The sequence below is a fragment of the Alosa alosa genome, chromosome 7 (assembly GCF_017589495.1).
Source record: "Alosa alosa isolate M-15738 ecotype Scorff River chromosome 7, AALO_Geno_1.1, whole genome shotgun sequence".
NCBI lineage: Eukaryota > Metazoa > Chordata > Actinopteri > Clupeiformes > Clupeidae > Alosa > Alosa alosa.
Window position 1 is genome coordinate 5,616,670 of NC_063195.1, and position 17,500 is coordinate 5,634,169.

Sequence of the window (17,500 nt, forward strand, 5' to 3'; positions counted from 1 at the left end):
TCCGAACGTTGTGTAATCAAATACTCCAGTATGGTGGTATATTAACAATTCATATCATAACCAAAATATACACCGGTATACCGCCCTGCACTATGTTCAACCCAATAATTTTGAAGGAACCGTATAAATCCTGTGTTTGTAGCCTGGGCTGTCAGCCTACCTGTTTCCCTCCGTTGCTTCCTGTAGCCTAAAGTCCATACCAAAGTCCAGAGGTTTATGTCCAAAATAACGATGATTCAGCATTGCAATGTTTATATGAATATTAATGACTGTAACAACACGGACGCTCCAAATGAGAGCTGCAGCTGCTCGCTACTAAATGGAATATGGAGGACCAAAGATGACAGGATAGATAAATAAATGCAGAAATAAATTAGATATGTAGGCTACAAATAAATAGATGACTGTGCAGATTGGTCATTGGATCAATGTTGAATTAATGAATTGATAATGTTCACAATCACAAACTCAAGCGAGGAGTAGACTAGGCTTTCTCATGATGCTCAGTTGGAACTTGACGTTTCATCACCAAACAGAATGACCAACCCCGAGCGCATTCAATATTCTGTAGACTGCTCCAACCCAATGAAAATATATGACCGGCAGGCGACCAAAGGACCCAATGCTTCATAAAATCTAGTTCAGAGCTTTTACTGGGCCAGAGCCATAGAGACAAATCACTCTGCACTGGGCACATACTGAAGCGTTTGGTTCGCGACACGTAAAACAATTTTAGAAGACTGCACTGGTCTATTTCTTTCGAACATATGCGCATAGGCTATGTGTTGCGAACGGAACGCTCGAATGACATTTATTTTTCTTTATTGTATTTTGCATTTCACATTATCCATTAAGTCAGCATTATCTTTGTAGCCTAGTAGAGGACGCAGTAGTGAGAGAAAACATCCAATGAGGCGGAAAATAGACAAAAACTTGAAGCTTGAGGTTGAAGCTATTTGAGGAAAGACACTGTTACAAACCAAAGTAAAGAGTATGTTTCAGTAATGTGGGAAAAGGGACAAATAATTTTAAAGTAAAAATTAACACACTATTGTTATCACACACAAACCAATGTGACAATGTTATGAACTCAATAGTGATTTCAGTCAAAACTTAGTTTACATGTTGTGTTACTCTGTTTTGTGCTCAGAGATTGCCAGACATGGGGATGATATGTTGTAGGGTTCAGAGAGAAAGATTTGCGGCACTCTTTGATGTCGCCGCTATGGTTGTCACGTGGTTCATGTAAGCCCCAATAGTTCCTAAACATACGGTGGCTGTCATGTTCTTCTATGGGACAGACAGCAGCGATTACATTATTGAACGGTAAATACAAAATAAAACACACACCCAAGTACTTTGTCAGCTATTATTGCATTTTTGTTAATGTCAGTTTTGCATTTGGAGAGGCAGGGTGACAAAAAAACTTGTGTATTACTTAGTTTTTCATTTTTGGAGGGAAAAGCTTAGTGTTTTGTGCTCAGAGATTGTCAGACATGGGGGTGATGTGTGGTAGGGTTAAAACGTAACTCTCGCCAAAATGCATCCTAGGGTGTTTTTGTGAATGTACCTTTCAAACTTTCGGTTAAAAGCATAATTACCTCGCTTTCGGGTCAAACGGAGTTTTGAATGGGAATTGTAGGGCACTACTATTTTGATACATGATCGCGTCAAAATCGCTATTTTTAAGGCTCAACACAACATGAAACTTTGATCGAAGTATCATCAGTGTCTCTACACAAACTCAAGCATTGAGACCATTTGTGTACATGGCCTAGGTGAGCAGCCAATTACTGAGGAGCATTTCAATCAGCTGATTAGGGAGATATGGCTCTGCACGTGATTGTAAAGTTTATATAATCATTTTTAAAGTGACATATATAATATAGTTCCCTATTCCCCAACACAGATTATAATCTGGCATATAGGCCTACACACATATTCAGTCATTATTTGAAAACATACTAACAGTTAGAAGCAATACTAGCAATAGGGGGCATCTGTGGCCCACTGGTTAGCACTCTGGACTTGTAACCGGAGGGTTGCCGGTTCGAGCCCCGACCAGTGGGCCGCGGCTGAAGTGCCCTTGAGTAAGGCACCTAACCCCTCACTGCTCCCCGAGCGCCGCCGTAGTAGCAGGCAGCTCACTGCGCCGGGATTAGTGTGTGCTTCACTGTGTGTTCACTGTGTGTTCACTGTGTGCTGTTTGTGTTGTCCCTTATCTGTTCTAGAACTACCTTATTCAAGGAGTACTGCAAGCCACTAGACTGCCTTTGAGCATTAAATAGAAATAGTTGGTAAAACCATTGACTGAAACTCCTTGTAACTCCTTTCCACTGCATGTCACGTCCCACTGTCTAGGGGTTTTGTGGGAGCAAATGATAGGAGATGGCCAAAAACTACTGCGGAGGATCAATGCAAAAATATTTATTTACAAAAATATAAGAAAAAGTATAATAGAACCAAAACTAAGGCTGCAACAAAAGTCCAAAACGAAAGGCCTGGAGCACAGGCCCAGGCAATCCCCAGCCTATTCCGACTCTCCACTCGAGAGCACAGGCCCAGGCAATCCCCAGCCTATTCCCCGACTCTCCTCCGAGAGCACAGGCCCAGGCAATCCCCAGCCTATTCCCGACTCTCACTCCGAGAGCAGGCAGGAGCGACGGAGACAAAACTGCTGGAGCGCGTGGCTTGAGCGGAGCGGCGGAGCGGCGTAGCGGCGGACCCTAAAATGCAACAGTGGACTGCCCTCTGCCCCCTCAAAGAGAGAAGGTACACTCCACAATGTCTGCTTAAGAAGGTGATCAGACAAGACGCGTTTTTTGCAGTGAGTCTTTTTTATGTTGTTTCGTAGGCTATTGGCAGTAAGCCAGGGGTGGGCAAACTGCGGCGTAGCGTGGCATGGCAGCGGCAACCCCAACCTAAATCCCAAAAGCAAGTGAGCGAGCGAGCCTCCGGATGACGTCAGCCAGCACCTTTTATAGGCCGGCCCAGCAATTAAGCCCCCCTGCTGGACTGTCTGAAACACAACAGAAACACACACAGGACAGACCAAAGCAAACAAACACTGATAAAACATACAGGGACGTAACAATGCCTCATAGGTAAATGATGCTGTGTTCACAATGGACTATTAACCTGTGTGTGCAGAGGGCAAAATGTACTGCAGCCAGCCACCAGGGGGCTCTGGACTTCCGCTGGATTTAAATTTAACGGACGATGCCGTGTCCAGTTCTATATTTACAGTCAATGGTTAGAATATGGCTTTTAAGATCAGACCTCCGTGCAATGGCTTTTCCACACATTCATGAGGCTTCTCTCCAGTGTGAATTAGCATGTGGGAGTTAAGCTGTGCAATTCATGCAAAAGCTCTACCACACTGTATACACTTATGAAGTTTCTCACCAGTGTGTATAAGCATGTGGGAGTTAAGATGTGAACTTTGAGAAAAAGCTTTTCCACACTGTGTATGTTATCGGCCTCAGCCCTCATTCCTCAGGGGAATCTGGGCAGGTACAAGGCCACAGGCTGGGTTGGAAAGAAGTGGAGATACAGAAATGATGTCTTTTCTCAAGCGCTGGACGTTTATTTCTGAGCGCTCCAGCTACCGTCTCCACGGCAACCCACTACGGTAAAGCAGTGCAACATCGCCATCTACTGGCATGAAGTGAAATACATGGACATGTTTTCTTAAATGTAATAAAATAAAAAAAATAGGAGGGGGTAACTGTTTAATTAAAATGATATAAGAGGCCATTTTCTCTCATTAGTGTGTATAAGCATGTGGGAATGAAGATGTGAACTTTGTGAAAAAGCTTTTCCACACTGAATACATTTATGAGGCTTCTCACCAGTGTGTGTGAGCATATGTTTTTAAGAGTTAAACGGTACCAATGATGTTTGCAAATAAAAAATAAATAAATAAATAAATAAAAAAAAAAAAAAAAGAGTTAAACGGTACCAAAAAGCTTTTCCACACTGGGAACATTTAACGTGTCTGTAACATGATATAACAAGATATGAAATCATTAACTGTACACATGTCTCAACAGAACTCAGTCTACCCTACAGTCTATGATGTAGATAGATAGATTTCAAATATACATAAGTTCTGAGAGTGTCGGTTCTCCCCTTATTAGACATTCTCTGACCTTGGTGAATGGAATTCCTCGTGGTTGGCAAACCAAACACACAACTACGCATTACTGCCCCCTCTTGGTATGGAGTTTCACTGCAGAAACATGGGTGGATGGATAGTCCAGCGGCAACATTCTAATTATGACCGCCTGCGCAGCTAGCGGGCGGTCATATAGGTTTGAATCAGATTTTTTTTTTTTTTTTTTTTTTTCTTTTTTTAGCATGCCCAAATTTCCGTCAATGATTCCGGGACACTGAAAGACCGGGGAATTTTAAAAACTTGGTGGGCATGTAACCCCACATGGATAGCATGGAACCATCGTTTTTCGTTTTGATCTGTAGCCCCGCTGGACTGGACCCCGAAAGGAGGGTAGGGCAGACACAGTTTTCTGTGAATATCATCTCTGAAAACCGTAGGGTTTAGGAGGACCATTTTTTTTTTGTATGTTGATCTCAAGGGGCCATGTCAACCCATTCCATAACCACTCATTTCATGTATAGCGCCACCTAGTTAAACACAAAAAGTAAAAAATGAGGTGTTGTAATTGAAGGTATCTGTGACCTAACATAGTCAAAACTGCACGAAATTGGAAGTGTAGGATCATTATGACACCCTCTGTATGCACGCCAAGTTTTGTGGAATTCCCGTTCATGGGGGGCCACACAATAAATTAATTTATGTTACTATACACCAACTGGCCTGTAGGTGGCCGGAGACAGTTTTCTGTGAATATCTCGAGAACCGTGGGGCCTAGGAGGTCCACCTTTTTTTTTATGTATGTTGGTCTTAAGGGGCATGTCAACCCATCCCATTACCACTTATTTCATGTATAGCGCCACCTAGTTAAAAATTAAAAGCAAAAAATTAGGTGTTTTCATCACAATATCTCTGGCTGACAAGGTCAAAACTGCACGAAATTAAAAGTGTAGGATCATTATGACACCCTCCGAATGCATGCCAAGTTTTGTGTACTTTCGTTCATGGGGGCCTTACAATAAAATAATTTATGTGCACATTTAGTGACGTACACCAACAAGGATTCCGGGACACTGAAAGACGAGGGGTACACAAAACTTGGTGGGCATGTACCCCCACATGGATAGCATGGAACCGTCATTCTTCGTTTTGATCTGTACCCCCCCCCCCTCCGCTGGACTGGACCCCCGAAAAAGGGTAGGGCAGACACAGTTCTCTGTGAATATCTTGAGAACTGTAAGGGCCTAGGATGACCAATTTTTTCCGTATGTTTGCCTCCAGGGGTCATGTTAACCCATTCCATGTGCACACATGTGCATAAACAGATACACACACACATACATTTACAGTAATCATAATTATGACACATACTCACACAGTAGACATATATACGCATGCATGCACATGCACAAACACACATCGCAGGCAAACACACAAGCACGCACATACACACACACACACACACACACCCACACACATAAACATAAATTTGTACACGCACACATGCACACAATTCAAGAATTTTTTTCCGTCATCTACTCCCTGAATTTTTGGTCATTGATACCGGGACATCAACCACCGGGTACATGAAATTTGGTGGGTATGTAGCCCCACTAGACTTTTCGGGGAAAAATTTCATTTCGTCCCGAGGGGGACAAGTTTCGTAGAATTTCATCCATGGGGGGGTCTAAAAAAATTAGGTTATGTGTACATTTAGTGACTGTACACTCATTGGCCTGTAAATGGCGGTGCACACATATACACATGCACACACACAGGCACCCACATACTATCGGTATTAGAACGGCCGATACATAATTACAAATTCAGTAGGATTAAAAAAGAAAGCCAAAATAAATCTTCATCATCATCATCATGGCTGCATTTTCAGTATTGGCGAGAAGTAGTCGTTTGTCCACTAGATGGCGCATCGTTGCAGTGAGACGTAATTTTGTTGGAAGTTAAAAGTGGGTTGGAAAAAACAATGGACGCTTCATACAAGGACTGTAATTTACCGCAGCAAACATCTAATAAGGATAGGACAATGTTCACATGAAGTGTAATTCCCATTTCTTCTTGAAGCCGAAATAAATCTGAGGATGTTTATCGGACATGCTTGGTTTTACTGCAGATACGTTAATCTTGTAATATCAATAAGGACCTAGGTAATGTTACCGTTAAGCGTTGGTTGAGTGATGGAGGCATTTGATTTATTGCATTTGTAGAAAACTATAAATGCGGTTATACCAAGCAAATGTATAGCAGCACTGTTTGTATCTTCGACTGTCATTTATTGCACGTGCTACAAAATCATTCTGTGCAATGGAAGATTTACCAATGTTACACCGGGTCTGATACAGTTTTGCCTATACATGCGTGAGACTGAGACGCCTGTTTATTTTGTTTTAAGTGCCGTGCAGGGTGTGAGAGGGGAATCGATGTGCTTTGATTACAGCTTGGTAGTTGTAGTCTTGTGAAATTAAAAAGCACGTGTGTGTGTGAAGTATCCAAACAATGACACCTTCATTTCATTATGGCTGCTTTAGCAAAACACCTTAAGCTACTGTGTAGTGGGTCCCATTTAGAAGTGGCTACTTCATTTCCGCTTTCCTTGACTCATGGAGCTGCGTGAATGTTATTACAACTTTTCGCCCACGATATGACAGTTTAAGTCCGCTTGATACTGTAAAGGCGTAAGCCATTGGTTTCAAAGGAGATTTTATTTGTGTCGCCAGCATAGCCTATTGACAATTTATGTTGTAAATAGGCCTACCTTATAATCCTACCTGTAGCTTGGGGAAGCTAACAGCTTTCTATTAGGATCTAGTTTGTTAGTTACCGTTTTGTCATAACTCCTGATGCATTTTGCATTTAGAATAGCCAGAGCGTGTATATCTCAATCGGAAAATTAAACAATATCGAATTAAACAATATCGGTGCCTATGGACTAGGCTGGGTGAACCCAGCCTGATCTGCCCGCTATTTATTTTTTGATTTCTTAAAAGATTGAGCTTGGTCTGATGAAAGCCAGACTAGCCATGGACCTCAGTTAAACAATGCAAGGGAACATGAATCAGCCTATATTTGCACTATTCGCTCTTCAACTTTGGCCCGTTAAAATGTGTATGAACAGTCTAGCGACGCATTTCATCAAGGCCCATTTGGACATGTCAGTTATTTGCACCACTGGTTAGATGTAAAACAGCATTTCGTTTCAGACTAGGCTACTGTTACTTAATTTGTGCATTAACAATAACGTTTCAGACTACTGTTACTTAATTTGTGCATTGACAATAAAAGTATTACATGAACTAAAGATGACTAAAATCTTATGTAGAAGAAGAAACATTCACAAAAAAATCCATCCATCCAAAAATGACCTTTGTTTTGATAGCTGTTGAAAACGGCATGGAACTGACAGAGATGTTTTTTGTTTAAAATACATAAAAAATAAATAAATAAATAACATTATGCTGATACATTTTGCTTTTTCCCAAATACAATGTAGCCTACAGGTGTAAAGTGACCTTTCATCAATCCAGTTGCAATGGATGAACTGTGATGAACTGCCCTACATGTGATTGTTTAGAGATTTTAAAGGTTTTATAACAATGCTACATCTTCTTTGGCTATTCTACAATCTATTCACCTTTCAGCACCAGTAGGCTACTTTTTTGTGCAGCCACACACACACTCAGGCATGCCAAACAAGCATACACAAAAGTTTCAAGAGTGGGGGATGGAGTAAAATATGGAGACAAATTGAAGTGTGGTCTATTTACAGTCAAAAACAAAATCACTAACAAAAACATCACTAACAGGGGGGTTTTCCAAGTATGTGGTTTAGTGACAAATTAACTCAAAGTGGTAAACCTCCTACAACAAGAGCCCTATGACATTGTTTTTAGGAGAATCGCTCGCTCGCTCTCTCTCTCTCTCTCTCTCTCTCTCTCTCTCTCTCTCTCTCTCTCTCTCTCTCGGCATGACAAAAGCAGTCATACAAAACGGTGTATAGACATTTCTGTGTAACATACATAGATCTAAATAGAATAGAGGGTGAGAGAAGAGTCCGAGAGCCCCTCCGCCCCCAGCGCTCAGGCCTGAAGGCCTCGCTGGCTGTGTGCTCGGGCGACAGGCTCGCTGCGCTGGGTGGAAGCCCAGCCTGAGCTGTTTTTCCTTCCGCTGTTGAGGTTAAATAGCCGCCACCCCCTCCTCCCACAACACACACACAACCCCCAGTCAGCCATGCTTGGGTCACGACTGAAACAATGGTGCTGTCCAAGGGCCTCCCTCCCATGCGGAGAGTGTGTGAAGGGCTTCTGCGAGACATCCATGTGAATCTCCTACATTACCCAGCATCCCACACGGATGTATATGCTGCTTACCTCGAAGGCCACTCCCAATGGGCTGTCCCTCACCGGCTCCAGCATCATGGCCAGCGAGAGAGTTGCAGTTGCCATAGAAACCCTCCCAGGTGGTAGCAAGTGGAGACTCCGAGGAGGAGAGAGGAGGTGGCACACACAGGTGGTAGCAAGTGGGAGACGGAGAGAGAGAGAGAGAGGAGGAGGAGACACACAGGTGGATAGCAAGTGGGAGAGGCAGGAGCTAGTGATGGACAGACAGACAAACGGACAGAGACAGAATGACAGATGAATAACAAAAGGAGAGGCAGATCCCCATCACCCCACCCCACAGGATCCCACCCCATCCCATCCCACAGCATCCCACCCCACCCCACCCCATCCCACCCACCCAGATCTCACCCCATCCCATCCCACAGCATCCCACCCCACCCCACCCCACCCAGATCCCACCCCACCCAGTTCTGCTCACTTGTCTGTGTGGAGAAATGTCTTGCCGGAAGTGTTTGCGTCTGCGAGGTGAAGTAACACACAGAGACAGAGTGTGGAAAGTGTAGACGTGGGAAGGTGTGTGTGTGTGTGTGTGTGTGTGTGTGTGTGTGTGTGTGTGTGTGAGTGTGAGTGTGAGTGTAGGAGAAGGAGAGGGGGTTTTGGGAGTGAGATGAGTGAGTGTGTGTAGGAGAAGGAAGGATCAGCAGAAGGATCCAGAAAGAGCAGCTCTAGGTGTGGTGCTCCTTAAACACAGTGACTCAGGGAGTTTGGCCTTGGCATGCAGGGGTCTAGCTCTCTGCTTGCCCTTATAGCCTCATCCTGTCAGCCCTGGGTCTGCTTCCTGTTTGCTACCTCAATTGAAAATGAAAAGTGAAATTCAAGAATTGAATTGGAAATTAAGAGCCAGTTTCAATTCAATTCTGGAATTTTGCACAAGCCTGGTGGTTGCTCACGGTAATTGGGTCACGTGGTGTTGGTGGCGGCAAGAATCATAATATCACCTGCTCACTTGCGTTAGCAAGTGAGCAAAGTGTTTTGTGAATGAACAGAGAGGGGGTGATGGGGGAAGCCTTACTTTTTGCTGACCGCATTTGATAGCTGTTGAATGGAATTACTGCTGTTGTGGACTACATTAAACTTTGTGGATTTTATTACTGGATTTATTGACGTTTGAATTGGTACTAGACATTGAACTGTGTTGGATATTCTGAAGATGCCGATTTTACTACAATAAAGGAAGTTAACTTTCTTGGAAGCTACTGGAAATTATTGGTTAGTCTCCCCTACTCAGCCTCTCAGCGACCAAAGCTTTGAGTCGCCCACACATATAAAATCCTTTCCCACACCAGGCACATTTATGAGGCTTCCCTCGAGAGTGCATCAACATATGGGATTTAAGATATGAAATCATATAAAATCCTTTCCCATACCATATCTCTCCAGGGTGTGTCATCTATGGGATACCTGAGCTGATCTATGTGAAAAAAAGTTTTCCACACTGAGCACATTTATAAGACATCTCTCCAGTGTGTACAAGCATGGATTTTGAGTTTTGAGATTTCTGAAAACCCTTTCCCACATTCAATATATTTATGAGGTTTAGTGTGACTAAGCATATGGTCACACGCTGGACGACCTGGGAGGGAGTAATAAGCAGGACTGTAGGCTGGGCTGACATGTGGAAGATCCCCCAAGCCAGGCTGAGTTTCCTCATAAGGTCCACCTACGACACCCTCCCAAGCCCCAGCAACCTCTGTCTGTGGTATGGCTCAGAGGAGAGCTGCCAACTCTGCAATGCCCCAAATCCAAGCCTGCAGCACATCCTGTCAAGCTGCAAAACAGCACTGACCCAGGGTCGGTACAGGTGGCGCCATGACCGAGTCCTGCGGAAGCTAGCAGAGATCCTGGAGGTACGCAGGGCGGAAACAGCCAGGGAGCGCCTTTTACAGCCATCATGCCAGCCGATCCATTTGGTCAGAGAGGGAGGAGGGGCCCCTAACATCACGCAGCCACAGAGATCAGCCCTGTCAGGCAGTTCTGAGTGGAACCTGAGAGTGGACCTCGATCGGCAGCTCAGGTTTCCCACAGAGATCACCACAACCAACCTTTAGACATTAGCCACAGCCCGGCAGTAATCTTGGCAGAGCTCACTGTCCCTCGGAGGTGATCTTTGAGAGGAAAAAGCCGAACAGCCCGCCGAATGCAGTAATCTTGGCAGAGGCTCACGAATGTCCCGAATGGGAGGGAGGAACGGAGGCAGAGAGGACCTTTGAGAGGAAAAGAGAGGACCGGACAGCCTAATGCAGAGAGGAACCACGACCTCACAGCCGAATGCAGAGAGGCTGGGTGGGTGGTCAGCTGTCAGCTACCGGGTGGAAGTTGGCTGTAGGGGTTTGTGGGAGCATCCACCCAGCGCTTCCTGAAGAACATGGGAGTCACAGGCCCCAAACTCAGAAAGGCCCTGAAAGACCTGGCTGAGGAGGCTGAGCAGGGAAGCTTCTGGCTTTGGTTAAGAAGGAAACACCAGGCATGGGGAAAGCAAGGGTCCTAGGGTCACCTGCAGGGGAGGTAGGGGAGACGCCCCTGCCGTTGCTCCACCACCGTGAGATGTTCCGGGATTAATGGAGCCTAAACATCAATGAAGGGTAGTTCCCGGCTGATGACCCTGCAGCTGCCCGCAATGGCACCGTCGGGAGGTGCGGCAAGCAGAAATGCTCAGCAGGCAGTCACTTGCCTGTGCTACCACCTGGTAATTCAGCTCCCACATTCGATAAATTTATGAGGTTTAGTGTGACTATGGTAATTCAGCTCCCAACTTTGAATACAAGTTTTTCCACATTTATCTTAATGAATATCTTGACAAGATGCAGCAATTTTTAATGGATACAAGATGCAACACACATAGTAAAACACTAAACATGTCCACTGTTTTCTGGAATTGATTTGTTTGACATTATGGTGGTAATGAATTTCCAAATGGACATGCTAAATATTACTGTTTATGTGTGTATGTAGGTAGCTAGACATCATAGTAATGCAAAAACGCATGGCATTGCAAAATGCATTTTGTTTTTCAACATGATTTGTAAATCATAACATCTGATATTAGATATGATGTATTTTAGAAATGCATATGTGATTGGAAGCCAATAAAGGTAGTTAGACACCATAGTATTACAAGAAAGGTCTGAAGTTTCCACTCACTGTCAATTACATGTGCAGTACCCTAACACCAAGGTAATGATTTGTCCTTTTTTGGTCATTCAAACATGTAGATTTTCATTCACATAATTACTAGGTTGTTGCCTTTTCTAAGCAGTAGGTGGCAGTCCAGGATAAGAAATAGAACGTTGAGAAGAAAAAGACATAATTGAACAGTAGGAAAAACGGGGGGAAAGATACACTACGCCCATGACATTTTAAAGAATGACAGTGTAAACGTTTGCAAGTTAAAACAGTATGTAAGTCAGTAGGCCTACATCGATGTTTGGTGGCTATAAGTCTGTCAGGTATTTGACAGGCTAGAAGTTTGCGATTTATAAGGCTACCGCAACAAATATGTATAGGTAAGACAGTAGCCTACGATGTTTTGGTGGCTAGCTGGGTAGTTGTGTATTTCAGCAGAATTAACAGGCTAGAAGTTGGTATTTTATCTTAGGTAATGTCATGTATGAAAACTACATTGAAATGTAGAGGCAATAGGCTACCGACAATATGGCGACGGCGGCCATGTCATGTCATCAGTGTGCTAACTCGTAGACTACCTCCGTATTGCGTTGCATTGTTCGTTCAGCATGATGCGAACTTCTGAGTTTCTACTCAGATTAGTTGCATTGAGGTGATACCAGAGCACGGCTACCTATTACACATTCTCTGGTGATATTTCAGACTTGACGAACTCCCATGGTCGGCAACGGGAATTCCTTACTGCAGAAATAATAGCCTAGATTGATGCTCCCGTCAGCGTCTGCCTCCTTCAATCATTGATAGCCAGACTGCACTGTGTCAAAATGTAACTTTGAAAATGTGATTAATCAGCTTTTTTTTTACGCATTAATATTTCTATGATCAATTAATCAACATGAACGTGTTATTTTGACAGTTATAACTACTGCAATACACCAATCTGTTACAGTGTTGCACTGAATGGAGAGATGGCCGTGGTGGTCAATGCATGCCATGTCCAACTACAGAAAAAGGAAGTTTGAAGGGAAATAAAAATCACATAATCTTTTTTGTTATGGCATAAAAAAACATTGAAACAAATAAAATGACAACAGGTTCATTAAATCTCCTTTCAAAATCTTTATTTAGACATTTAAAAGTCAGAAACACATTTTATTTACATATTTCATATAAGTCAGAAAAACAAGCATGTAAACACACATAAAAACACTGACACCTCAGATCAGCAAATAATTTTTCAAAGATAATTCAGCAAATAACTAAACTTTAGGGAGAACAGAATACATCATATTGTTGTTGTTAAAAACATTCTCATAATCCACACATTCATTTTAGGGAAAGAGCATAATATAAAGAAAGCAATATCAGCATTTGTTTAGTTTCATCAAACGGTAGTCTATAATTGAATATACATACATACATACATACATTACACATGTGTATGAACAGTTGTGTGTGACTGGTGTTCCTGCAGTTCTTTATACAGTCTATGGGCCAAAGCTGGAGCTATTGCCATAGTAACAAGCCCTGCTCCACTGCCAGGGCCACAGATCAACAGAATGGATGTTGCTACGGTTACGTGGTTACTGCGGAATGTTACACAGAGTCTTGACTTGATGAATTTAAGTCTGAATTTTGGCAGTTGGTTAAATAGACACCAGTGTCATACAAACCACACACACACACACACACACACACACACATTCAACTTCAAAAATATTAGCTTGATGTGTGTGATATGCCAGTGGGCAACATTAAATCTGATGCAAAGCAAAAATAATGTAATCTTTACTGTTTGTAAAAGAGCTTCTTGTGCCTACAAGTCTATATTACATTACAGTGTCATACAAACCACACACACACACACACACATCTGAAAATGGAGGAGAATGAGAGAGAGAGAGAGAGAGGAAGAGAAGAGAAGGGAGGGGGACAGAGACTGAGGATAGAGAGAGAGAGAGAGAGAGAGAGAGAAAGGGAGAAAAGGGTGGATGTACCTGTTGGAGGAGGAGCTCATGTGATCTTGCGCAGGGACACCTCACCCCAAACCCAAAACCCTGGATAGAGGGGCTCAGTGAATGTGGAGTGGAACGTGTGCAGGTGGGTGAGTGTGTTAGTGGAGACGCTGTAGAAGGACAGAGTGCCGGCCGGCCAGTCCAGGTAAACTCCTACTGTTCTGGAGCGGGAGGAGGGGGCAGGTATGTCAGTGAGTTTATTATTGTGCCAGACAGAGTATCTGTGATGAGAGCAGAACAGACTCCAGGACTTGGCATTCCATCCCATTATGACGTCATCACTGTCCCCTTTCCTCTTGATGCTTTTATAGGCCACAGATATAGCAGCTCGAACACTACTAACATCTCCACTCCACTCAGCCTCCCAGTAGCAGCGTCCAGTCAGACCCTCTCTACACAACACCTGAGGCCATGTGGAGTCAAATCTCTCTGGGTGTTCAGGATACGGCTGCTGCTTCTCCACACGTGTCACCTTTCTGTTCCCCTCAGAGATAGAGAGATTTCTGTCTGCTGTGTTTGGGTCCAGTGTGAGATCACAGGCATCTGCAGACAAGAGGAGAGGAGAGAACATGAGAACACACACACACACACAGAGATAACACACACACACACACACACAGAGAGAGAACAGTACAAGAGGAGAGAACATGAGAACACACACACACACAGATTGAGAGAACATGAGAACACACACACACAGAGAACATGAGAAACACACACACTCACATACAGAGAGAGAACAGTACAAACACAAACACCACTACCAGTACACACAGACACACACACTCATACACACACACACACCACTCCCTACCAGCACACACACACACACACACACCACTCCCTACCAGCACACACACACACACACACAAACACACACACCACTACCCTACCACACACACACACACACACACCACTACCCTACCAGCACATACACACACACACACACCACTACCCTACCAGCGCACACACACACAAACACACACCACTACCCTACCAGCACACACACACACACACACACACATCACTACCCTACCAGTGCACACACACACACACACACACCACACTCCTACCTACCACACACACACACATACTACCAGTAAACACACACACACACCACTACCCCACCAGCACACACACAGACACACACCACTACCCTACCACAAACACACACACACACACACACCACTAATACACACACACACACACACACACACACACATACAAAGAGAGAACAGTACAAACACACACACCACTACCAGTACACACAGAACACACACACACACATACTACCCTACCAGCGCACACAGACACACACACACACAAACACCACTACCCTACCAGTACACATACACACACACACCACTACCCTACCAGCACACAGCACACACACACACACACACACACCACACCACTATCCTACCAGCACACACACACACCACTACCCTACCAACACACACACACACACACACACACTACCCTACCAACACACATACACACATACACACCACTACCCTACCAGCACAAACACACACACACACCACTACCCACTACCCTACCAGCATCTCCTGTTAGACACCACCATCCCACACAATAATATTACCCACACACACACAGACACCACTTTTCCCTACCATCACAAACACAAACAAACACACAACTACCTACTACACATCACACACACACACACACACACACACACACACACTACCCTACCAGCACAACACACACACCACTACTATACCCCACCAGCACAAAATACCCTTACTACTCCTACCAGTACAAAGTTTAATAATACAATTCCACCCCACACTCTCCTTTCTACAAACCAAAACTAATTTCTAAAGTCGTATTTCAGCATACTATGAAATAACCATGTCTACCAGTACACCAACACACACACACAACTACTCCTACCAGTACACCAACACACACCATAACACTCCTACCAGTAAACACACACACAAACACACACCATTACCCTACCAGCACAAACACACACACACACACACACCACTACCCTACCAGCACACACACACACACACACATACACACCACTACCCTATGCACACACACACAAACCACTGCCCTACCAGCACACACACACACACACACACCACACAACTACCCTACCAGCACACCAACACACACACCACTAAACCTGCCCTACCAGTGTAAACACAAACACACACTTACCAACACACACAACCATTACTTCCTGCAGACATGAGAGACCCAGTAATAAACACACACACACACAGAACACACACTCCTACTCAGTAAAACATGAAAACACACACACACACAAATCAACACAAACACCTACACAGCACTGCAGACAGAGAGAACATGAGAACACCCACTACTCACTATGATAGAACATGAGAACAAACCATATACAGAGAGAGAGAGAAAACATGACAACACACACACACTGCTCAGATCCACAGACGTCCCTAACATCACACATCACACAATAATAATTGTGACACAGACATAAACACACACACCCTATTCACACAGAAACACACACACACACACACTTCTGTTCAGACACATCACCACTCCTGCTCACACACACACACACACACTTGCCAGCACACACACACACAACACTACACCAGCAATAACAATACCACAATAAATTACGCTGCATTTTCAGCACACACACACACACAAACACAACACTACCTACTCCTACCACTAACACACACACACCACTATCTTCTAATAGGGTAGACACACAATACTCCTAGGAGAGAGAAAATGAGAACACACAGCACACACATTACTTAGAACATACCACTACTTCCTACTAGCATAAATACAGAGAGAGAACAAAGAACACACACACACCCATACACAAACTTACCAAGCACAGAATAATAATAATACACTACCCTACTAGCCCCACCACACACACAAACACACAGATACACAAGTACACACACACAGACACACACACTCATACATACCCTACCAGGCAAACACACACACACAACTACCTAACCCACCAGTACACACACACACAAACACACACACACCCACTACCAGCCCTGGCACACACCAGCACTAGGCTACACACACACAAACACCACTACCCCACCACACACACACACACAAACACAAACACCAGAACAAACAAAACACACCCATACACACCACTAATTCCACTAGCAAACACACAGGACACAAACCACTGCCGTACATCTCACAGACACACACACACACAAACACTACACACATGAGGAGAGAGAGAACATGAGACACACACACACATACAGAGAGAACAAGCAGAAGACACACACACACACACACACAGAGAGGGAAATATGAAAAAACACACACACACACAACAAATCAACACAAACATACACACAGGCATCTGCAGATAGAGGAGAGAACAGAGACACACATACACACACATACAGAGATAGAACATGAGAACACACACACATATACAGAGAGAGAGAAACATGACAACACACACACACTTCTGCTCACATCACACACACGTCTGCTAACATCACACACACACACACCACACTAGACACAGACATAAACACACACACCCTCACACACAGAAACAGAAAACACACCACACACTTCTGTTCACATCACACACATCACACACACACACTGCTACTCCACATACACAAACACACACACACACACACACACCCACTGCTCACATCAATCACACACACACACACATTTCTACTACCCCTGCTAGCACACACACATACACACACCCACTTCTGTTTCTATCACACACACTACACACATCACACACACACACTTCTCTAGGGGTGAACGATTTTGAAAAAAATCTA

At 44.0% G+C, this 17,500-nt stretch overlaps 2 protein-coding genes across 2 annotated transcripts in view; both read right to left on the reverse strand.

Annotated features, from left to right (window-relative positions):
* LOC125297248 (NACHT, LRR and PYD domains-containing protein 3-like) overlaps positions 1 to 17,500 on the reverse strand; it is a 246,988-nt gene that overhangs the window by 186,924 nt on the left and 42,564 nt on the right.
* Positions 12,757 to 17,500, reverse strand: part of LOC125297404 (stonustoxin subunit beta-like) — a 14,553-nt gene continuing 9,809 nt past the window's right edge. The window contains exon 4 of the mRNA XM_048247777.1: positions 12,757 to 14,210. Coding sequence (XP_048103734.1) covers positions 13,666 to 14,210 — 545 coding nt within the window. The 3' untranslated portion in view covers positions 12,757 to 13,665. The remainder of the gene's footprint in view (positions 14,211 to 17,500) is intronic.